Genomic DNA, 17,057 nt, shown 5'->3' on the forward strand with positions numbered 1-17,057 from the left:
GAAAACGAGCCAGAGATTCCACCTTAATATCTCACAAATCCGCGTGGATGATTCCGCCGTGCATCTCTGCGCCGTGGAGCTCACGCTGTTCCAGAGCGGCGGGGATCTGCACAAAAACTCACCTCGAGAATTGTCATCACGCGCGGTGGCTTGGGGGCTCTCTCGGTCCCCAGAAGCCAGTTCTGTCAGTCAGATTAATAGAAGGGTGAAGTCAACGCCGAGGTGCTGGAGATTTTCCCTCATCTTGCGTTTCTTTTTCTCTGCATCCGTTTCGTTTCTTTGAGGTTGAAGGTAGGATGACAGCGAGGGAGAAAAAGTGAACAGCTGTTTCCCAGAATATAGTGGGAAAAGGGAAGTTATGTTTTTGTGATGGAAATTGAGAAGTTGATAAAGGCGGCGCGGGTAGGGCAAGAGCGTGGCCCCACATTCATGAGTGCATATGGCATAGAGTAGGGAACAAAACAGGCATTGATGCGTGTTTCTGATCATCGGAGAGGAGGTGATGTTGCCGATGAGCACTGTTGGGGGCTTCCAATGAGGATGTCACAGATCCAGTAACAGATGGCTGGACAAAGTACCGGATCCCTTAGATTGGTCATCCGCTTTGCAACTGTGTGGGCGTTGAACGCCGGGCATTAGTCCTTGAACAGCAAACCCACCATGGTATTTCAGCGGTATAGGTGATTTAATAAAGAGTGGACCGTCAACAGGAGGGGTGGGGGTGGGGGGCGGTCGTCACTTGTGGCGACGGGCGATGGGCGAATTGAAGTGTGTGCAGTTCCTTCAAGTGATAGGTGTTAATGCGCTCGATAACCAAACGGCGAAAACATTTCCTCCAAGTCCGTTAACTTGCTCCTGATGGGCAACAGGAGAGAGCAACGTGGAAGCAAAATCTCATAGAAATGCTGGAGCAACACAGCCGGTGCTGCAGAACCCAAAAGGAGGGAAAGATACCTCACCGATATTTCTGGTCTGAGCCCTTTTTCAATGAATAAGAAAATCTACTGAATGTGTTAAAATTAAGACTGCAGACTGACCGGGTTTGTTGGGGGGAGGGTGGGGTGGGGGGTGGGGGAGTGGGGCAGTTCAAAGCGACAGTTGATAATTGGCTATGGAAGGAAAAGAGATGAGAATTGATTTTGTTTCTGTCAACGGGGACAGAGGGAAACTCACATAGACCGAGACACAGAATGAGAGAGAGAGATAGATAGATGTGTGTGTGTGTGTGTGTGTGTGTGTGTGTGTGTGTGTGTGTGTGTGTGTGTGTGTGTGTGTGTGTGCCTGTGTGTGTGTGTGTGAGAGAGAGAGAGAGAGAGAGAGAGAGAGAGAGAGAGAGAGAGAGAGAGAGAGAGAGAGAGTGAGAGAGCGGAATGGAAATAGAGGGAGAGAGAGGACCGCGAGGAAATGCAAAAGTGGGAAGAATTAATTGTTTATCCTGACTTCCCCCCCTTTCAGTTGTTTTCTGATTTTGTGGACCGATCCTCTTGGCGAACCTCTGACTGATTTGGTAGCTTGCGTCCCTCCCGGTTCAGCGCAATTTCTCGCATATTACATTCATTGCGTGTTTCGTTCAGACACAAATTGAAATATCGTGGCCCATATATTAAATGCTTAAAAATTATAACCGAGACGACGTGGTTCTGCCTCACGTTTGACTGGACAGGATGACGTTGGAGAAAAGGGGCCGGATATTTCACCTCAATAAGTCGAAAACCTTTGTAGCGGACTTGATGGTTTATCCCAGGGCGGTGTGGCTCACGCTGTTCTTTGGAAATAGCTGATCGCACAAATCGTATGTGGTTTGAAATGAAACGCGAGAAAGAGGATGCTAGAGCAGGTTAGGGATTGCTTAATGTTGAACAGGTGAAAATGTGAGACAGAGTGAGCGTCAAGAATAGAACGAAAGAAGGAGAAAGAGGGCGAGGGAGGACATTAAAGAAAGGGTAGATGCGGGGAGTGAACAGGTAGAGGGTTCGTGAAGCGATTGGAACGCGATGCAAACTGTCTTCACTAACACGTTCTTATTGGTTGGATAATGACCACACCAACCAGTCCTGTATGATGGAAACACTCTCATATCTGTCCCAAGTGTTAGACCGCTCATAACATCGCCCCACCAATTGTACTGCGGTAACATAAGGAAACCTTCGTTGATGATCTTAATCCACATACCATGTTCTTCGTGAATGGTTTGGTGATTCTTTGGGCCGTTCTGACTAGTGAGCCTGTCTGACTGGTCAGCGACTTCTGCCCATTGTCCTCTCTCTACAAATCTCTAGCTTTAACCTAATTAAAGACGGAGAATTTCCCCATCTTCCTTTGCTCTTCCTTGCACCTTCTTCCTCCGCTTACTCATTTACACACTCTCTGTGTTTACTGAACTTCCTCGCGGTTTCACTGTCGCACTCGTTCCCCCCCTCTCTCGCTCTTCGCCATTTTCGTACGAGGGAAACGGGGACACATACAGAGTTTCTGCTGCTCCCGACGTGGGTACGCAACCTGATACCTCCGAATTTAGACCGGGCATCATGTTCCTACTGATTTGTTGGCTGATTATATGCACCGTTCCGCCTGTTGAGACCAATTGGTCAACTAGTGCCGCGCGGGTTCAGTGCCATCCAGCGGCGTTCACACATTTTGTTTTGTTCCAGGGGCGAGGGCAAAGGATTCGGTGACCCAAAGCCCGCCGCAAATGTTAGTGGATAAAGGGCAGATCGTATCAATGAGATGTAGTTACTTGATTAGCCCCGACACTAATTTTTGGTACATTCAATATCCCGGAGAATCTCCAAAATATTTGGCGAAAATCTACACGTCCCGAATCGTGTTTCAGACTCACGATTGTCCTGAGAAAATAACGCGTTATTTGGTGAAAAAGGTAATGAAATCCCACCTCAACATCTCTGAAAGCCTTGTGGAGGAATCCGTCGTGTATCTCACGCAGCTGCAGATGGGCTGGCAGATCCACACAAAAAACCGAACCTCATGGAATTTAATCGGACACTGTGGCTCAGGGGCGCACCCGTCAACGGAATGGAAGCGACAGCGCGATCTACCTGAAGGGCCTGCTATAACGCGGAGTTGCAGGAGATTTGCCATTCTCTGAGCGTTTCTCTTTCTCTGAGTGCTCTTGGTCTGAATTGGAGGTTGGAAGTCAGGGGAGAGTGTGAAACAGATAGGTATTTGTCAGTATATTGTAGGAAAATGAAGCAATGTTCTTTCGATGGAAGGTGAGAAGATTAAAAAATCTTAGCCACGCGGGTCGGTGGGACTAGCGATCCCTCAAACCTGTTATTGCTAAAATGAACAACTAGCTCCTTGGTCTTGATGATATTAAAAACATAATTGTCGTTCTAGAACCAGCCAAACTGGTTCTCGATCACTATCCCTCATTCGGACTCATCGTTTCCATTTATTTGGGCAGCCCTGGTGGCGCCTTCAGCTAATTTGTAGATTGAGTTTGGGGTGAACTTGGCTGAACATCCATGAGTGAACATGGCTAAGGTTGAAGGGAGGGAGAGATTGGCACTGCTCTCGAAAGATTAACTAAGTGGAAGGCGGAGTCGCCTCAAGGAAGGAAGTGAAAGAGAACAGGAGAAGCGGCGAGAGGGTGCAGGAAAACATGTGAAGATGAAGGAAAGGGATGAGCAAGAGTGAAGAAGAGAGAGACGTCTGGTGTGTAAATATAGACAAGTAACACGTGGGAAAAAGAGTGAGAATGAGAACGGCCAAGATTAGTAACCAGATTTCATTGGTTCTATCACTATTGTGACGATGTGCGAGGAATGCGCCCTCCTGTGCCTCCTAGATGATGGGCCGCTACTGACGCGATCCCACAGTCACATATCGGGCGAAGACGTTGAAAGATGCTTCTGTTCATATTCATCCTGGATTCCTTCCCATTCAGTGTTTTTCTGATTCTGTGGGCCGTTCTGCTTGGAGAACCTCTGTCTAATTTGTCAGCGCGTGTCCCTCCCGGCTCAGACTATTTCCTCGTAGATCTGCACTGATTGCTTCTTTCCGAAACAAATGGGGAAATGCTGTGACACACGGACATGGCCGCGGTAATACAAGAAGTGGCACTGACACTAGTAACCCGAGAGGTGTAACCTTATTTTTTGGAGACGTTACAATTCCCGTGGACCGTGAGATCTTGGATATAACATACAATTCAATGCGTTTCGGTCTCACGATCGTCCGAACAGGATGACGGTTCCTTTGGAGAAAAGGGACTGGATATTCCACCTCAATGTTTCGAAAGCTGTTGAAGCGGACTTGGCAGTGTATCTCTGCGCGGTGCCGCTCACACTGTTCTTTGGAAATTGCGGAAATGCACAAAAGTTGATTCTGAAATCGGATGTGGGTGGAAACAAAACCGGAGACAGAGGACGCGAGACTCAGAGTGAGGCAGTCATATGGCAACTCGATCACACTCCCGCCACTCTCTGAGTGGAGGTTCCCCCTCAACCTTTCCCCTTTCACCATAAAGCGGTGTCCTCTTGTAGTTATCTCTCCAAATCTAAGTTGAAAGAGCCTACTCAATTTTACAGTGTCTACAACTCTCTTAAATTAGTAAATCTCAATCAAGCATCCCCTTATTCCTCTACGCTACAAGTCCTAACCTGTGTAATCTTTCCCTGTAATTCAACTCCTGAATACTCGAAACATCGTAGCAAATCTCTCTGCACTCTTTCAATCTTAAATATACCCTTCGTATAGTTTGGCGACCAGAAGAGCACACAGAACTCCTAATGTTCTCATATTTTCTTTCTTTTTCAATCTTTTTATTATTATTATAATTTATAAACACATACAGTTCAAAGAGATATAAAAAATACATAGTAAGTAATGAATTAATACAGAGATATTAAACAATAATATTACAGAATAAAAATATATCATAAAGTTTTTTTTACATCAGTTTAAGGTGTGAAATATCTCTAAAAAAAAGATATAATTAATAACAATGTATGAAAAAAGGGAAAAAAATACCCCAAAAAAGAAGAAAAAACAAATCTGAATTAAAAAAACAAAAAAAAAACAAAAAAAACCTACAGATATTGCTAAACCACGCCGATCACTCCGATTTCAACTTACAGCCCAATTATCATACATAATCATAGAAAGAAAACAGAGCCAGATCAACTCACCACAAATGAAAATATTGAATAAATGGTCGCCAGGTTAACTCAAACTTAGAAGGGGATTCATAGACAGAGTTTCTAATTTTCTCTAAATTTAAACATAGTATAGTTTGGGTAAACCATTGGAAAACAGTGGGAGGATTAACCTCTTTCCAATTCAATAGTATAGATCTTCTAGCCATTAGTGTAAGAAAAGCAATCATACGATCCGCAGGAAGAGATAAATAAGTCAAATCTATCATAGGTGCAAAACATTCACTAATAGAGTTTAAAGTTGTTCATAGAGCTCATATGTCTAAAGATAAGCTCCATCGCTTTTATTCTCATATCGATCCTATATGTGATAAATGTCAATTGGAAATAGCTTCCCTTACACATATGTTTTGGTCCTGTCCCTCTTTACAGAATTATTGGAAGGAAGTTTTTTCCATTATATCTACTGTTTTGAATATTGATTTACAACCACATCCCATTACTGCAATTTTTGGATTACCTATGATAGATTTGACTTATTTATCTCATATTTTCTATACTTTTCTCGTAGCTAATTGCTATTTGTTCCCTATACACACTTTACACCTTCTTCACCAGATCGCAAATGTCCTCGAAAACCAAGGTTCCCTCTGCCTGTTATCTGTGCCTTTAATCGTGACAGGAACGGGCAAAATCTGCTCTCTCAAAATGTCGCATTTGAAGACCTTCCACTGACTGAACACATATTTGCCATTAAACAGATTATTCCAGTCCACTCTTCCTCGATCCTTTCTCATTTCCATAAATTGGCCTCTCACCAATTTATAATATTAACACGACGGTTAGACCTGTCCATATGCATAAGTAAATTGAAAATAAGGACATAAAGTATTGCATCAGCTCTCGTTGGCACCTATATATATTGATTAAGAAATCTTTCCTGAACAGATTTGACAAACGTTAAGCCACCCAGCCCTTTTACCACATGGGGGTCCAGTCAATATATGGAAAATTAAAATCACCTACTATCCCAACTTTCTGTTTCTTACATCGGTCTGCTTACTCTTTTCAGATTTGCACCGTCAATTCTCTTGGACTATTGTACGGTCTATAATACAACCCTTTCAGTGTGGCCGCATCATACCCGTTGGTGAACTACATCCATATGGCCTCTGAGGACGAGTCCTCTCCTGTCTAATCTCACTCTTCCCCCTTTCACCCTCCCACATCATGTCAGAAAGAGAGAATCCTGGAGCAATGTGCTGCCAGTCCTACTGCTCCTGCAACCACGTCTCACTAAAGGCAATAAAGTCGTGATTCCACGCCTGAAAACCGCCCGCCTTTGTGGCAATACTCGTTGCCTTAAAATAAATAGAACATTTCTATCGTGTGCAAACCTTTGATTTCTGTCTATACACGCAGTCCTCACATGATATTTATCCACGTCCACCTCACTATCAGCTCTCACAGTCTGGTTTCCTTCCCCCTACAAATCAAACTTAACCCTCCGGAACAGCATCAGCAAACCTGCCTGCAAGGATATAGGTCCCCTTCCAGTTCGGATACAAACCCCCTGTCAGATATATTTGCTGGAAAATCCGCAGCTCAGGGGTAGATGGTCTGTCTCACTATTGCACGGACAGGAAGAAGGATTCCTTGGAGAAAAGGGGTCGGATATTCTTTGTCATTATCTCCGGAGATTCTGAAGTGGACTTGTCCGTTTGTCTCTGTTCGGTGCGATTCACACGCTTCCTGGGATATTGCGGAGGTACACAGGCTCATTCTGAGATGGGATGTGGTTATAGAGAAAAGGGTAGAAAGAAGTGGATAGAGCGTGTTGAGGATTGAGAAAGGTTAAGCAGGTGAAAGAGTGAGACAGAGTGAGGTAGAACCGTAGAATGAATGCAGGGGTGAGACGGAGGAGTGAGGGAAAGCGAGGGAGGAGATGCAAAGAGGGCAGGAGAAAGACGCGGGAAGTGGACATAGAGGGAGAAACTGAGCGAAGGACGGGGAACGAGATGGGGATTGTCTTATCAACTCAGTCTGGTTGGTTCAATTATGGCCACACGAACCAATCCTGTGTGAGGTAAACACTCTCATATCTGGCCCAGGCGTCATTTCGCTTATAACATCGCCCCACCCTGGTACAGCGGTAACAGAGGGAAATCTTCGCTTTAGACCTTAATCCGCGTACCATGTCCCTCCTGAGTTGTTTGCTGCTTCTGTGGGCCTTTCTGACTGGTGAGACTGTCTGATTGGTCAGCGACGTCTATCCATCGTCTTTTCTCTTTGTATCTCCAGCTTTAACCTAATGAAAATTGACAATTCCCCAAAATGTTGCTTCCGACTTGGAATCGCGCTCTTATATAATCGAGCATTTGTAAAATATTCTTCCTCCGATTTGAGTCCGGGCATCATTTTCCTACTGTGCTGTTGGCTGATTGTTTGCGCCGTTCTACCTGGTGAGAGTGATTGGTCAACAAGTGTCCAGTGGGATCAGCGCGATTAACACCTTCTGTTTTGTTCCAGGGGCGAGTGGGAACGACTCAGTTAGTCAAGACCCCACGGAATTGGTGGTCTATGAAGGGCAGATCGTATCACTGAGCTGCAGTTACTCGAAGAGCCTGACGGCATATATTTGGTACATTCATCATCCTGGAAAATCTCCCAAATATCTGCTGAAAATCTACGCGTCAGGAGAGGCGTTTCCGTCTCCAGATTGTCCGGAGAGGATATCGGGTATATTGGAGAAAAAGAGTCAGAAATCCCACCTTAACATCTCTAAAAGCCTTGTAGAAGATTCCGCCGTGTATCTCTGCGCAGTGAAGCACACGCTGTTCCTGAGCAGTGGCAGATCCGTACAAAAAACGTAGCACACGAAATTTAATCGGACGCAGTGGGTCGGGGGCGCCCTCGATCACGGAATGGAAGCGGTAGCGCGACCTTCTTGGAGAGTCTGCAGGAACGTGGAGTGTGTTGAGATCTGCCCTCCTATGATCGTTTCTCTCTCTCTGCGTGCTCTGTGTCTGAGGTGAGAGGTTGAAAGTCTTGAAGAAATAGACAGCTATTTGCTGGAATATTGTACTTAAACGATCGATTGTTGTTTAGATAGATGGGAGGGAGAGGTTATCACAACTCTCTAAAGGTTAAATAAGTGTAAGAGGGAGTGGAGTCGAAACAGAACGGGAGAAGCAGCGAGGGGGCCCAGGAAAACAAGCGGAGGTGATGGGAAGGGATGAGCGAGAGTGAAGAAGATAAAGACGTGGGGAGTGTAAATGTAGACAGCGAAACACGAGCGAAAATGACTGAACATGAGAACAGCCAACATTAATAACTAGATTCCATTGGTCCAGTAACTGCGCCCTATTGAGCCGATGTGCGAGGAGGGCGCCCTCCTGTGTATCCTAGAGGATGGGCCGCCACTGACGCGACCACCCAGTCTTCGACTAAAATGTTGAAATATTCGCTGTTTATCTTCATGCTGGTTTCGTCCCCATTCAGTTATTTGTTGATTCTGTGGGCCGTTCAGCTTGGTGAGCCTCTGACAGATTGGTCAGCGCGTGTCCCTACCGGCTCAGCGCAATTTTTCTCATATCTTGCACTGCGAGCTTCATTCCAGGAACAAAAGGGGAAATGTAGTAACACACGGAAATGTCTGCGGGACGCCAAGCAGAGTCACTGACACTACTTACCCCACAAGTGTTACCTTATATCTTTGGGACGTTAAAATCCCCGTGGATCGTCAAATCTTGGATATAACATCCAGTTCGATGTGGTTCAGACTCACGATCGTCTGGACAGGATGACGGTTACATTGGAGAAAAGGGTCCGAATATTACATCTCAATATCTCGAAAGCTCTTGAAGCCGACTTGACCGTGTATATCTGTGCGGTGCGGCTCACGCTGTTCTTTGGAAATTGCGGTGACGCACAAAACCTGATTCTGAAATCGGATGTGGGTGGAATCAAAACGGGAGGAAGAGGACGGGAGATCATGTTAGTGATTGCGAAAGGCCGAGCAGGTGAAAATGTTAGATAGAATGAGCTAGAGGAATAGAATGAAAGAAGCGGAGAGAGGGAGCGAGGGAGGAGATAAAAAGACGGAAGACACTGGGAATGCACAGATAGAGGGAGAAACCGTGAAAGGAGAGCGCGATGAAGACTGTCTTCTCAACGCGGTCTGATTGGTTCACGCATGAGATCATCAACCAATCCTATGTGAAGGAAACGCATTCATTTCTGACCCAGGGTGTTTGTCCGCTCATAACATCGACCGATCCGTATTTCCCTATGTTCAGCTGTAATACAGGGAAATCTTCGCCTTTGACCTTAATCCGCAGATCATGGCTGTTGTGTGTTTTTTGCCGATTCTTTGGGTCGTTTTGACTGGTGAGCATGTCCGATATGTTACCATCCCCGGTAGTCCACGTGTTTTTAACTTTAACATTAGTAAAGTTAGATGAGTTCCCCCCAAGAATCAAACTCCTTAGCTCTCTCTCCGTTTACTCGTTTACTCGTTCACTGTCTACGTACTGATCTACGTCGCGCGCCCTCTTTCTCTCTCTCTCTCTCTCTCTCTGTCGCTCCTCGCCATTCTAATGAGAGAGAAACAAGTCCAGTCTCCAAAAGACATTTTTCAGCATCCGACTTGAGTTTGCGACCTTGTGTCGGGCGAGCATTTAGAAAATTTCTTTCTTCCGAATTGAAGCGGAGCATCATGTTCCTCCTGAAGATTGGGCAGAATCTTAGGGCCGATCTGCCAGCTGAGACAGATTGGTCAACAAGTGTCGCGCGGGTGCAGTACGGACCAGCGGTGTTCACTCATTCTGCTTTGTTTCAGGGGCCAGTGCGAATGATTCAGTGACACAAAGACCGCCGGAAATGATAGTCGATGAAGGGCAGTTTGTGGAACTGAACTGTAGTTACTCGATGACAACCTACGCATATTTTTGGTACATTCAACATCCCGGAGAATCTCCAAAATATTTGCTGAAAATCCAACTGTCAGGAGACGTGTTTCCTTCTCGCGATTGTCCTGAGAGGATATCGGGTTCCTTAGAGAAAACGAGCCAGTGATTCCACCTTAATATCTCACAAATCCGCGTGGATGATTCCGCTGTGTATCTCTGCGCCGTGGAGCTCACGCTGTTCCAGGGCGGCGGGGATCTGCACAAAAACTCACCTCGAGAATTGTCATCACCCGCGGCGGCTTGGGGGCGCTCTCGGTCCCCAGAAGCCAGTTCTGTCAGTCAGATTAATAGAAGGGTGAAGTCAACGCCGAGGTGCTGGAGATTTTCCCTCATCTTGCGTTTCTTTTTCTCTGCATCCGTTTCGTTTCTTTGAGGTTGAAGGTAGGATGACAGCGAGGGAGAAAAAGTGAACAGCTGTTTCCCAGAATATAGTGGGAAAAGGGAAGTTATGTTTTTGTGATGGAAATTGAGAAGTTGATAAAGGCGGCGCGGGTAGGGCAAGAGCGTGGCCCCACATTCATGAGTGCATATGGCATAGAGTAGGGGACAAAGAAGGCATTGATGCGTGTTTCTGATCACCGTAGAGGAGGTGATGTTGCCGATGAGCTCTGTTGGGGGCTTCCAATGAGGATGTCACAGATCCAGTAACAGATGGCTGGACAAAGTACCGGATCCTTTAGATTGGCCATCCCCTTTGCAACTGTGTGGGCGTTGAACGCCGGGCATTAGTCCTTGAACAGCAAACCCACCATGGTATTTCAGCGGTATAGGTGATTTAATAAAGAGTGGACCGTCAACGGTAGGGGTGGGGGTGGGGGGCGGTCGTCACTTGTGGCGACGGGCGATGGGCGAATTGAAGTGTGTCCAGTTCCTTCAAGTGATAGGTGTTAATGCGCTCGATTACCAAACGGCGAAAACATTTCCTCCAAGTCGGTTAACTTGCTCCTGATGGGCAACAGGAGAGAGCAACGTGGAAGCAAAATGTCATAGAAATGCTGGAGCAACACAGCCGGTGCTGCAGATCCCAAAAGGAGGGAAAGATACCTCACCGATATTTCGGGTCTGAGCCCTACTTCAATGAATAAGAAAATCTCCTGAATGTGTTAAAATTAAGACTGCAGACTGACCTGGTTTGTTGGGGGGGGGGGGGGGGTGGAGAGGGGCAGTTCAAAGCGACAGTTGATAATTGGCTATGGAAGGTAAAGAGATGAGAATTGATTTTGTTTCTGTCAACGGGGACAGAGGGAAACTCACATAGACCGAGACACAGAATGAGAGATAGAGATAGATAGATGTGTGTGTGTGTGTGTGTGTGTGTGTGTGTGTGTGTGTGTGTGTGTGTGTGTGTGTGTGTGTGTGTGTGTGTGTGTGTGAGAGAGAGAGAGAGAGAGAGAGAGAGAGAGAGAGAGTGAGAGAGCGGAATCGATATAGAGGGAGAGAGAGGGCCGCGGGGAAATGCAAAAGTGGGAAGAATTAATTGTTTATCCTGACTTCCCCCCCTTTCAGTTGTTTGCTGATTTTGTGGACCGATCCACTTGGCGAACCTCTGACTGATTGGGTAGCTTGCGTCCCTCCCGGTTCAGCGCAATTTCTCGCATATTACATTCATTGCGTGTTTCGTTCAGACACAAATTGAAATATCGTGGCCCATATATTAAATGCTTAAAAATTATAACCGAGACGACGTGGTTCTGCCTCACGTTTGACTGGACAGGATGACGTTAGAGAAAAGGGGCCGGATATTTCACCTCAATACGTCGAAAACGTTTGTAGCGGACTTGATGGTTTATCTCAGGGCGTTGTGGCTCACGCTGTTCTTTGGAAATAGCTGGACGCACAAATCGTATGTGGTTTGAAATGAAACGTGAGAAAGAGGATGCTAGAGCACGTTAGGGATTGCTTAATGTTGAACAGGTGAAAATGTGAGACAGAGTGAGCGTCAAGAATAGAACGAAAGAAGGAGAAAGGGGGCGAGGGAGGAGATTAAAAAAAGGGTAGATGCGGGGAGTGAACAGGTAGAGGGTTCGTGAAGCGAGGGGAACGCGATGCAAACTGTCTTCACTAACGCGTTCTTATTGGTTGGATAATGACCACACCAACCAATCCTGTATGATGGAAACACTCTCATATCTGTCCCAAGTGTTAGACCGCTCATAACATCGCCCCACCAATTGTACTGCGGTAACATAAGGAAACCTTCGTTGATGATCTTAATCCACATACCATGTTCTTCGTGAATGGTTTGGTGATTCTTTGGGCCGTTCTGACTAGTGAGCCTGTCTGACTGGTCAGCGACTTCTGCCCATTGTCCTCTCTCTACAAATCTCTAGCTTTAACGTAATTAAAGACGGACAATTTCCCCAACTTCCTTTGCTCTTCCTTGCACGTTCTTCCTCCGCTTACTCATTTACACACTCTCTGTGTTTACTGAACTTCCTCGCGGTTTCACTGTCGCTCTCGTCCCCTCCTCTCTCGCTCTTCGCCATTTTCGTACGAGGGAAACGGGGACACATACAGAGTTTCTGCTGCTCCCGACGTGGGTACGCAACCTGATATGGTCGAGGATTTGTAAAATATCCTACCTCCGAATTTAGACCGGGCATCATGTTCCTACTGATTTGTTGGCTGATTATATGCACCGTTCCGCCTGTTGAGACTAATTGGTCAACTAGTGCTGCGCGGGTTCAGTGCCATCCAGCGGCGTTAACACATTTTATTTTGTTCCAGGGGCGAGGGCAAAGGATTCGGTGACCCAAAGCCCGCCGCAAATGTTAGTGGATAAAGGGCATATCATATCAATGAGATGTAGTTACTTGATTAGCCCCGACACTAATTTTTGGTACATTCAATATCCCGGAGAATGTCCAAAATATTTGGCGAAAATCTACACGTCCCGAATCGTGGTTCAGACTCACGATTCTCCTGAGAAAATAACGCGTTATTTGGTGAAAAAGGTAATGAAATCCACCTCAACATCTCTGAAAGCCTTGTGGAGGAATCCGTCGTGTATCTCACGCAGCTGCAGATGGGCTGGCAGATCCACACAAAAAACCGAACCTCATGGAATTTAATCGGACACTGTGGCTCAGGGGCGCACCCGTCAACGGAATGGAAGCGACAGCGCGATCTACCTGAAGGGCCTGCTAAAACGCGGAGTTGCAGGAGATTTGCCATTCTCTGAGCGTTTCTCTTTCTCTTAGTGCTCTTGGTCTGAATTGGAGGTTGGAAGTCAGGGGAGAGGGTGAAACAGATAGGTATTTGTCAGTATATTGTAGGAAAATGAAGCAATGTTCTTTAGATGGAAGGTGAGAAGTTTAAAAAAATCTTAGCCACGCGGGTCGGTGGGACTAGCGATCCCTCAAACCTGTTATTGCTAAAATGAACAACTAGCTCCTTGGTCTTGATGATATTAAAAACATAATTGTCGTTCTCGAACCAGCCAAACTGGTTCTCGATCACTATCCCTCATTCGGACTCATCGTTTCCATTTATTTGGGCAGCCCTGGTGGCGCCTTCAGCTAATTTGTAGATTGAGTTTGGGGTGAACTTGGCTGAACATCCATGAGTGAACATGGCTAAGGTTGAAGGGAGGGAGAGATTGGCACTGCTCTCGAAAGATTAACTAAGTGGAAGACGGAGTCGCCTCAAGGAAGGAAGTGAAAGAGAACAGGAGAAGCGGCGAGAGGGTGCAGGAAAACATGTGAAGATGAAGGAAAGGGATGAGCAAGAGTGAAGAAGAGAGAGACGTCTGGTGTGTAAATATAGACAAGTAACACGTGGGAAAAAGAGTGAGAATGAGAACGGCCAAGATTAGTAACCAGATTTCATTGGTTCTATCACTATTGTGACGATGTGCGAGGAATGCGCCCTCCTGTGCCTCCTAGATGATGGGCCGCTACTGACGCGATCCCACAGTCACATATCGGGCGAAGACGTTGAAAGATGCTTCTGTTCATATTCATCCTGGATTCCTTCCCATTCAGTGTTTTTCTGATTCTGTGGGCCGTTCTGCTTGGAGAACCTCTGTCTAATTTGTCAGCGCGTGTCCCTCCCGGCTCAGACTATTTCCTCGCAGATCTGCACTGCTTGCTTCTTTCCGAAACAAATGGGGAAATGCTGTGACACACGGACATGGCCGCGGTAAGACAAGAAGTGGCACTGACACTAGTAACCCGAGAGGTGTAACCTTATTTTTTGGAGACGTTACAATTCCCGTGGACCGTGAGATCTTGGATATAACATACTATTCAATGCGTTTCGGTCTCACGATCGTCCGGACAGGATGACGGTTCCTTTGGAGAAAAGGGCCTGGATATTCCACCTCAATGTTTCGAAAGCTGTTGAAGCGGAATTGGCCGTGTATCTCTGCGCGGTGCCGCTCACACTGTTCTTTGGAAATTGCGGAAATGCACAAAAGCTGATTCTGAAATCGGATGTGGGTAGAAACAAAACCGGAGACAGAGGACGCGAGACTCAGAGTGAGGCAGTCATATGGCAACTCGATCACACTCCCGCCACTCTCTCAGTGGAGGTTCCCCCTCAACCTTTCCCTTTCACCATAAAGCGGTGTCCTCTTGTAGTTATCTCTCCAAATCTAAGTTGAAAGAGCCTACTCAATTTTACAGTGTCTACATCTCTCTTAAATTAGTAAATCTCAATCAAGCATCCCCTTATTCCTCTACGCTACAAGTCCTAACCTGTGTAATCTTTCCCTGTAATTCAACTCCTGAATACTCGAAACATCGTAGCAAATCTCTCTGCACTCTTTCAATCTTAAATATACCCTTCGTATAGTTTGGCGACCAGAAGAGCACACAGAACTCCTAATGTTCTCATATTTTCTTTCTTTTTCAATCTTTTTATTATTATTATAATTTATAAACACATACAGTTCAAAGAGATATAAAAATACATAGTAAGTAATGAATTAATACAGAGATATTAAACAATAATATTTCAGAATAAAAATATATCATAAATTTTTTTTTACATCAGTTTAAGGTGTGAACTATCTCTAAAAAAAGATATAATTAATAACAATATATTTAAAAAGGAGAAAAAAATACCCCAAAAAAGAAGAAAAAACAAATCTGAATTAAAAAAACTTTAAAAAAAACTTAAAAAAAACCTACAGATATAGATAAACCACGCTGATCACTCCGATCTCAACTTACAGCCCAATTATCATACATAATCATAGAAAGAAAACAGAGCCAGATCAACTCACCACAAATGAAAATATTGAATAAATGGTCGCCAGGTTAACTCAAACTTAGAAGGGGATTCATAGACAGAGTTTCTAATTTTCTCTAAATTTAAACATAGTATAGTTTGGGTAAACCATTGGAAAACAGTGGGAGGATTAACCTCTTTCCAATTCAATAGTATAGATCTTCTAGCCATTAGTGTAAGAAAAGCAATCATACGATCCGCAGGAAGAGATAAATAAGTCAAATCTATCATAGGTGCAAAACATTCACTAATAGAGTTTAAAGTTGTTCATAGAGCTCATATGTCTAAAGATAAGCTCCATCGCTTTTATTCTCATATCGATCCTATATGTGATAAATGTCAATTGGAAATAGCTTCCCTTACACATATGTTTTGGTCCTGTCCCTCTTTACAGAATTATTGGAAGGAAATTTTTTCCATTATATCTACTGTTTTGAATATTGATTTACAACCACATCCCATTGCTGCAATTTTTGGATTACCTATGATAGATTTGACTTATTTATCTCATATTTTCTATACTCTTCTCGTAGCTAATTGCTATTTGTTCCCTATACACACTTTACACCTTCTTCACCAGATCGCAAATGTCCTCGAAAACCAAGGTTCCCTCTGCCTGTTATCTGTGCCTTTAATCGTGACAGGAACGGGCAAAATCTGCTCTCTCAAAATGTCGCATTTGAAGACCTTCCTCTGACTGAACACATATTTGCCATTAAACAGATTATTCCAGTCCACTCTTCCTCGATCCTTTCTCATTTCCATAAATTGGCCTCTCACCAATTTATAATATTAACTCGACGGTTAGACCTGTCCATATGCATAAGTAAATTGAAAATAAGGACATAAAGTATTGCATCAGCTCTCGTTGGCACCTATATATATTGATTAAGAAATCTTTCCTGAACACATTTGACAAACGTTAAGCCACCCAGCCCTTTTACCACATGGGGGTCCAGTCAATATATGGAAAATTAAAATCACCTACTATCCCAACTTTCTGTTTCTTACATCGGTCTGCTTACTCTTTTCATATTTGCACCGTCAATTCTCTTGGACTATTGTACGGTCTATAACACAACCCTTTCAGTGTGGCCGCATCATACCCGTTGGTGAACTACATCCATATGGCCTCTGAGGACGAGTCCTGTCCTGTCTAATCTCACTCCTCCCCCTTTCACCCTCCAACATCATGTCTGAAAGAGAGAATCTAGTCCTACTGCTCCTGCAACCACGTCTCACTAAAGGCAATAACGTCGTGATTCCACGCCTGAAAACCGCCCGCCTTTGTGGCAATACTCGTTGCATTAAAATAAATAGAACATTTCTATCGTGTGCAAACCTTTGATTTCTGTCTATACACGCAGTCCTCACATGATATTTATCCACGTCCACCTCACTATCAGCTCTCACAGTCTGGTTTTCCTCCACCTACAAATCAAATTTAACCCTCCGGAACAGCATCAGCAAACCTGCCTGCAAGGATATAGGTCCCCTTCCAGTTCGGACACAAACCCCCCGTCGGATATATTTGCTGGAAAATCCGCAGCTCAGGGGTAGAGGGTCTGTCTCACTATTGGACGGACAGGATGAAGGGTTCCTTGGAGAAAAGGGGTCGGATATTCTAAGTCATTATCTCCGGAGATCTTGAAGCAGACTTGGCCGTTTGTCTCTGTTCGGTGCGATTCACACGCTTCCTGGGATATTGCGGAGGTACACAGGCTCATTCTGAGATGGG

General features: G+C 45.0%; 1 gene segment (V, D, J or C); it reads left to right on the forward strand.

Annotated features, from left to right (window-relative positions):
- The first annotated feature begins 7,283 nt into the window (after positions 1 to 7,283).
- LOC138765485 (T cell receptor alpha variable 20-like) lies at positions 7,284 to 7,990 on the forward strand. The segment is given in 2 exon segments: positions 7,284 to 7,358; positions 7,647 to 7,990. Coding segments are annotated over 2 exon segments (390 nt in total).
- Positions 7,991 to 17,057: the final 9,067 nt, after the last annotated feature.

The sequence above is a fragment of the Narcine bancroftii genome, chromosome 5, assembly GCF_036971445.1.
Source record: "Narcine bancroftii isolate sNarBan1 chromosome 5, sNarBan1.hap1, whole genome shotgun sequence".
NCBI lineage: Eukaryota > Metazoa > Chordata > Chondrichthyes > Torpediniformes > Narcinidae > Narcine > Narcine bancroftii.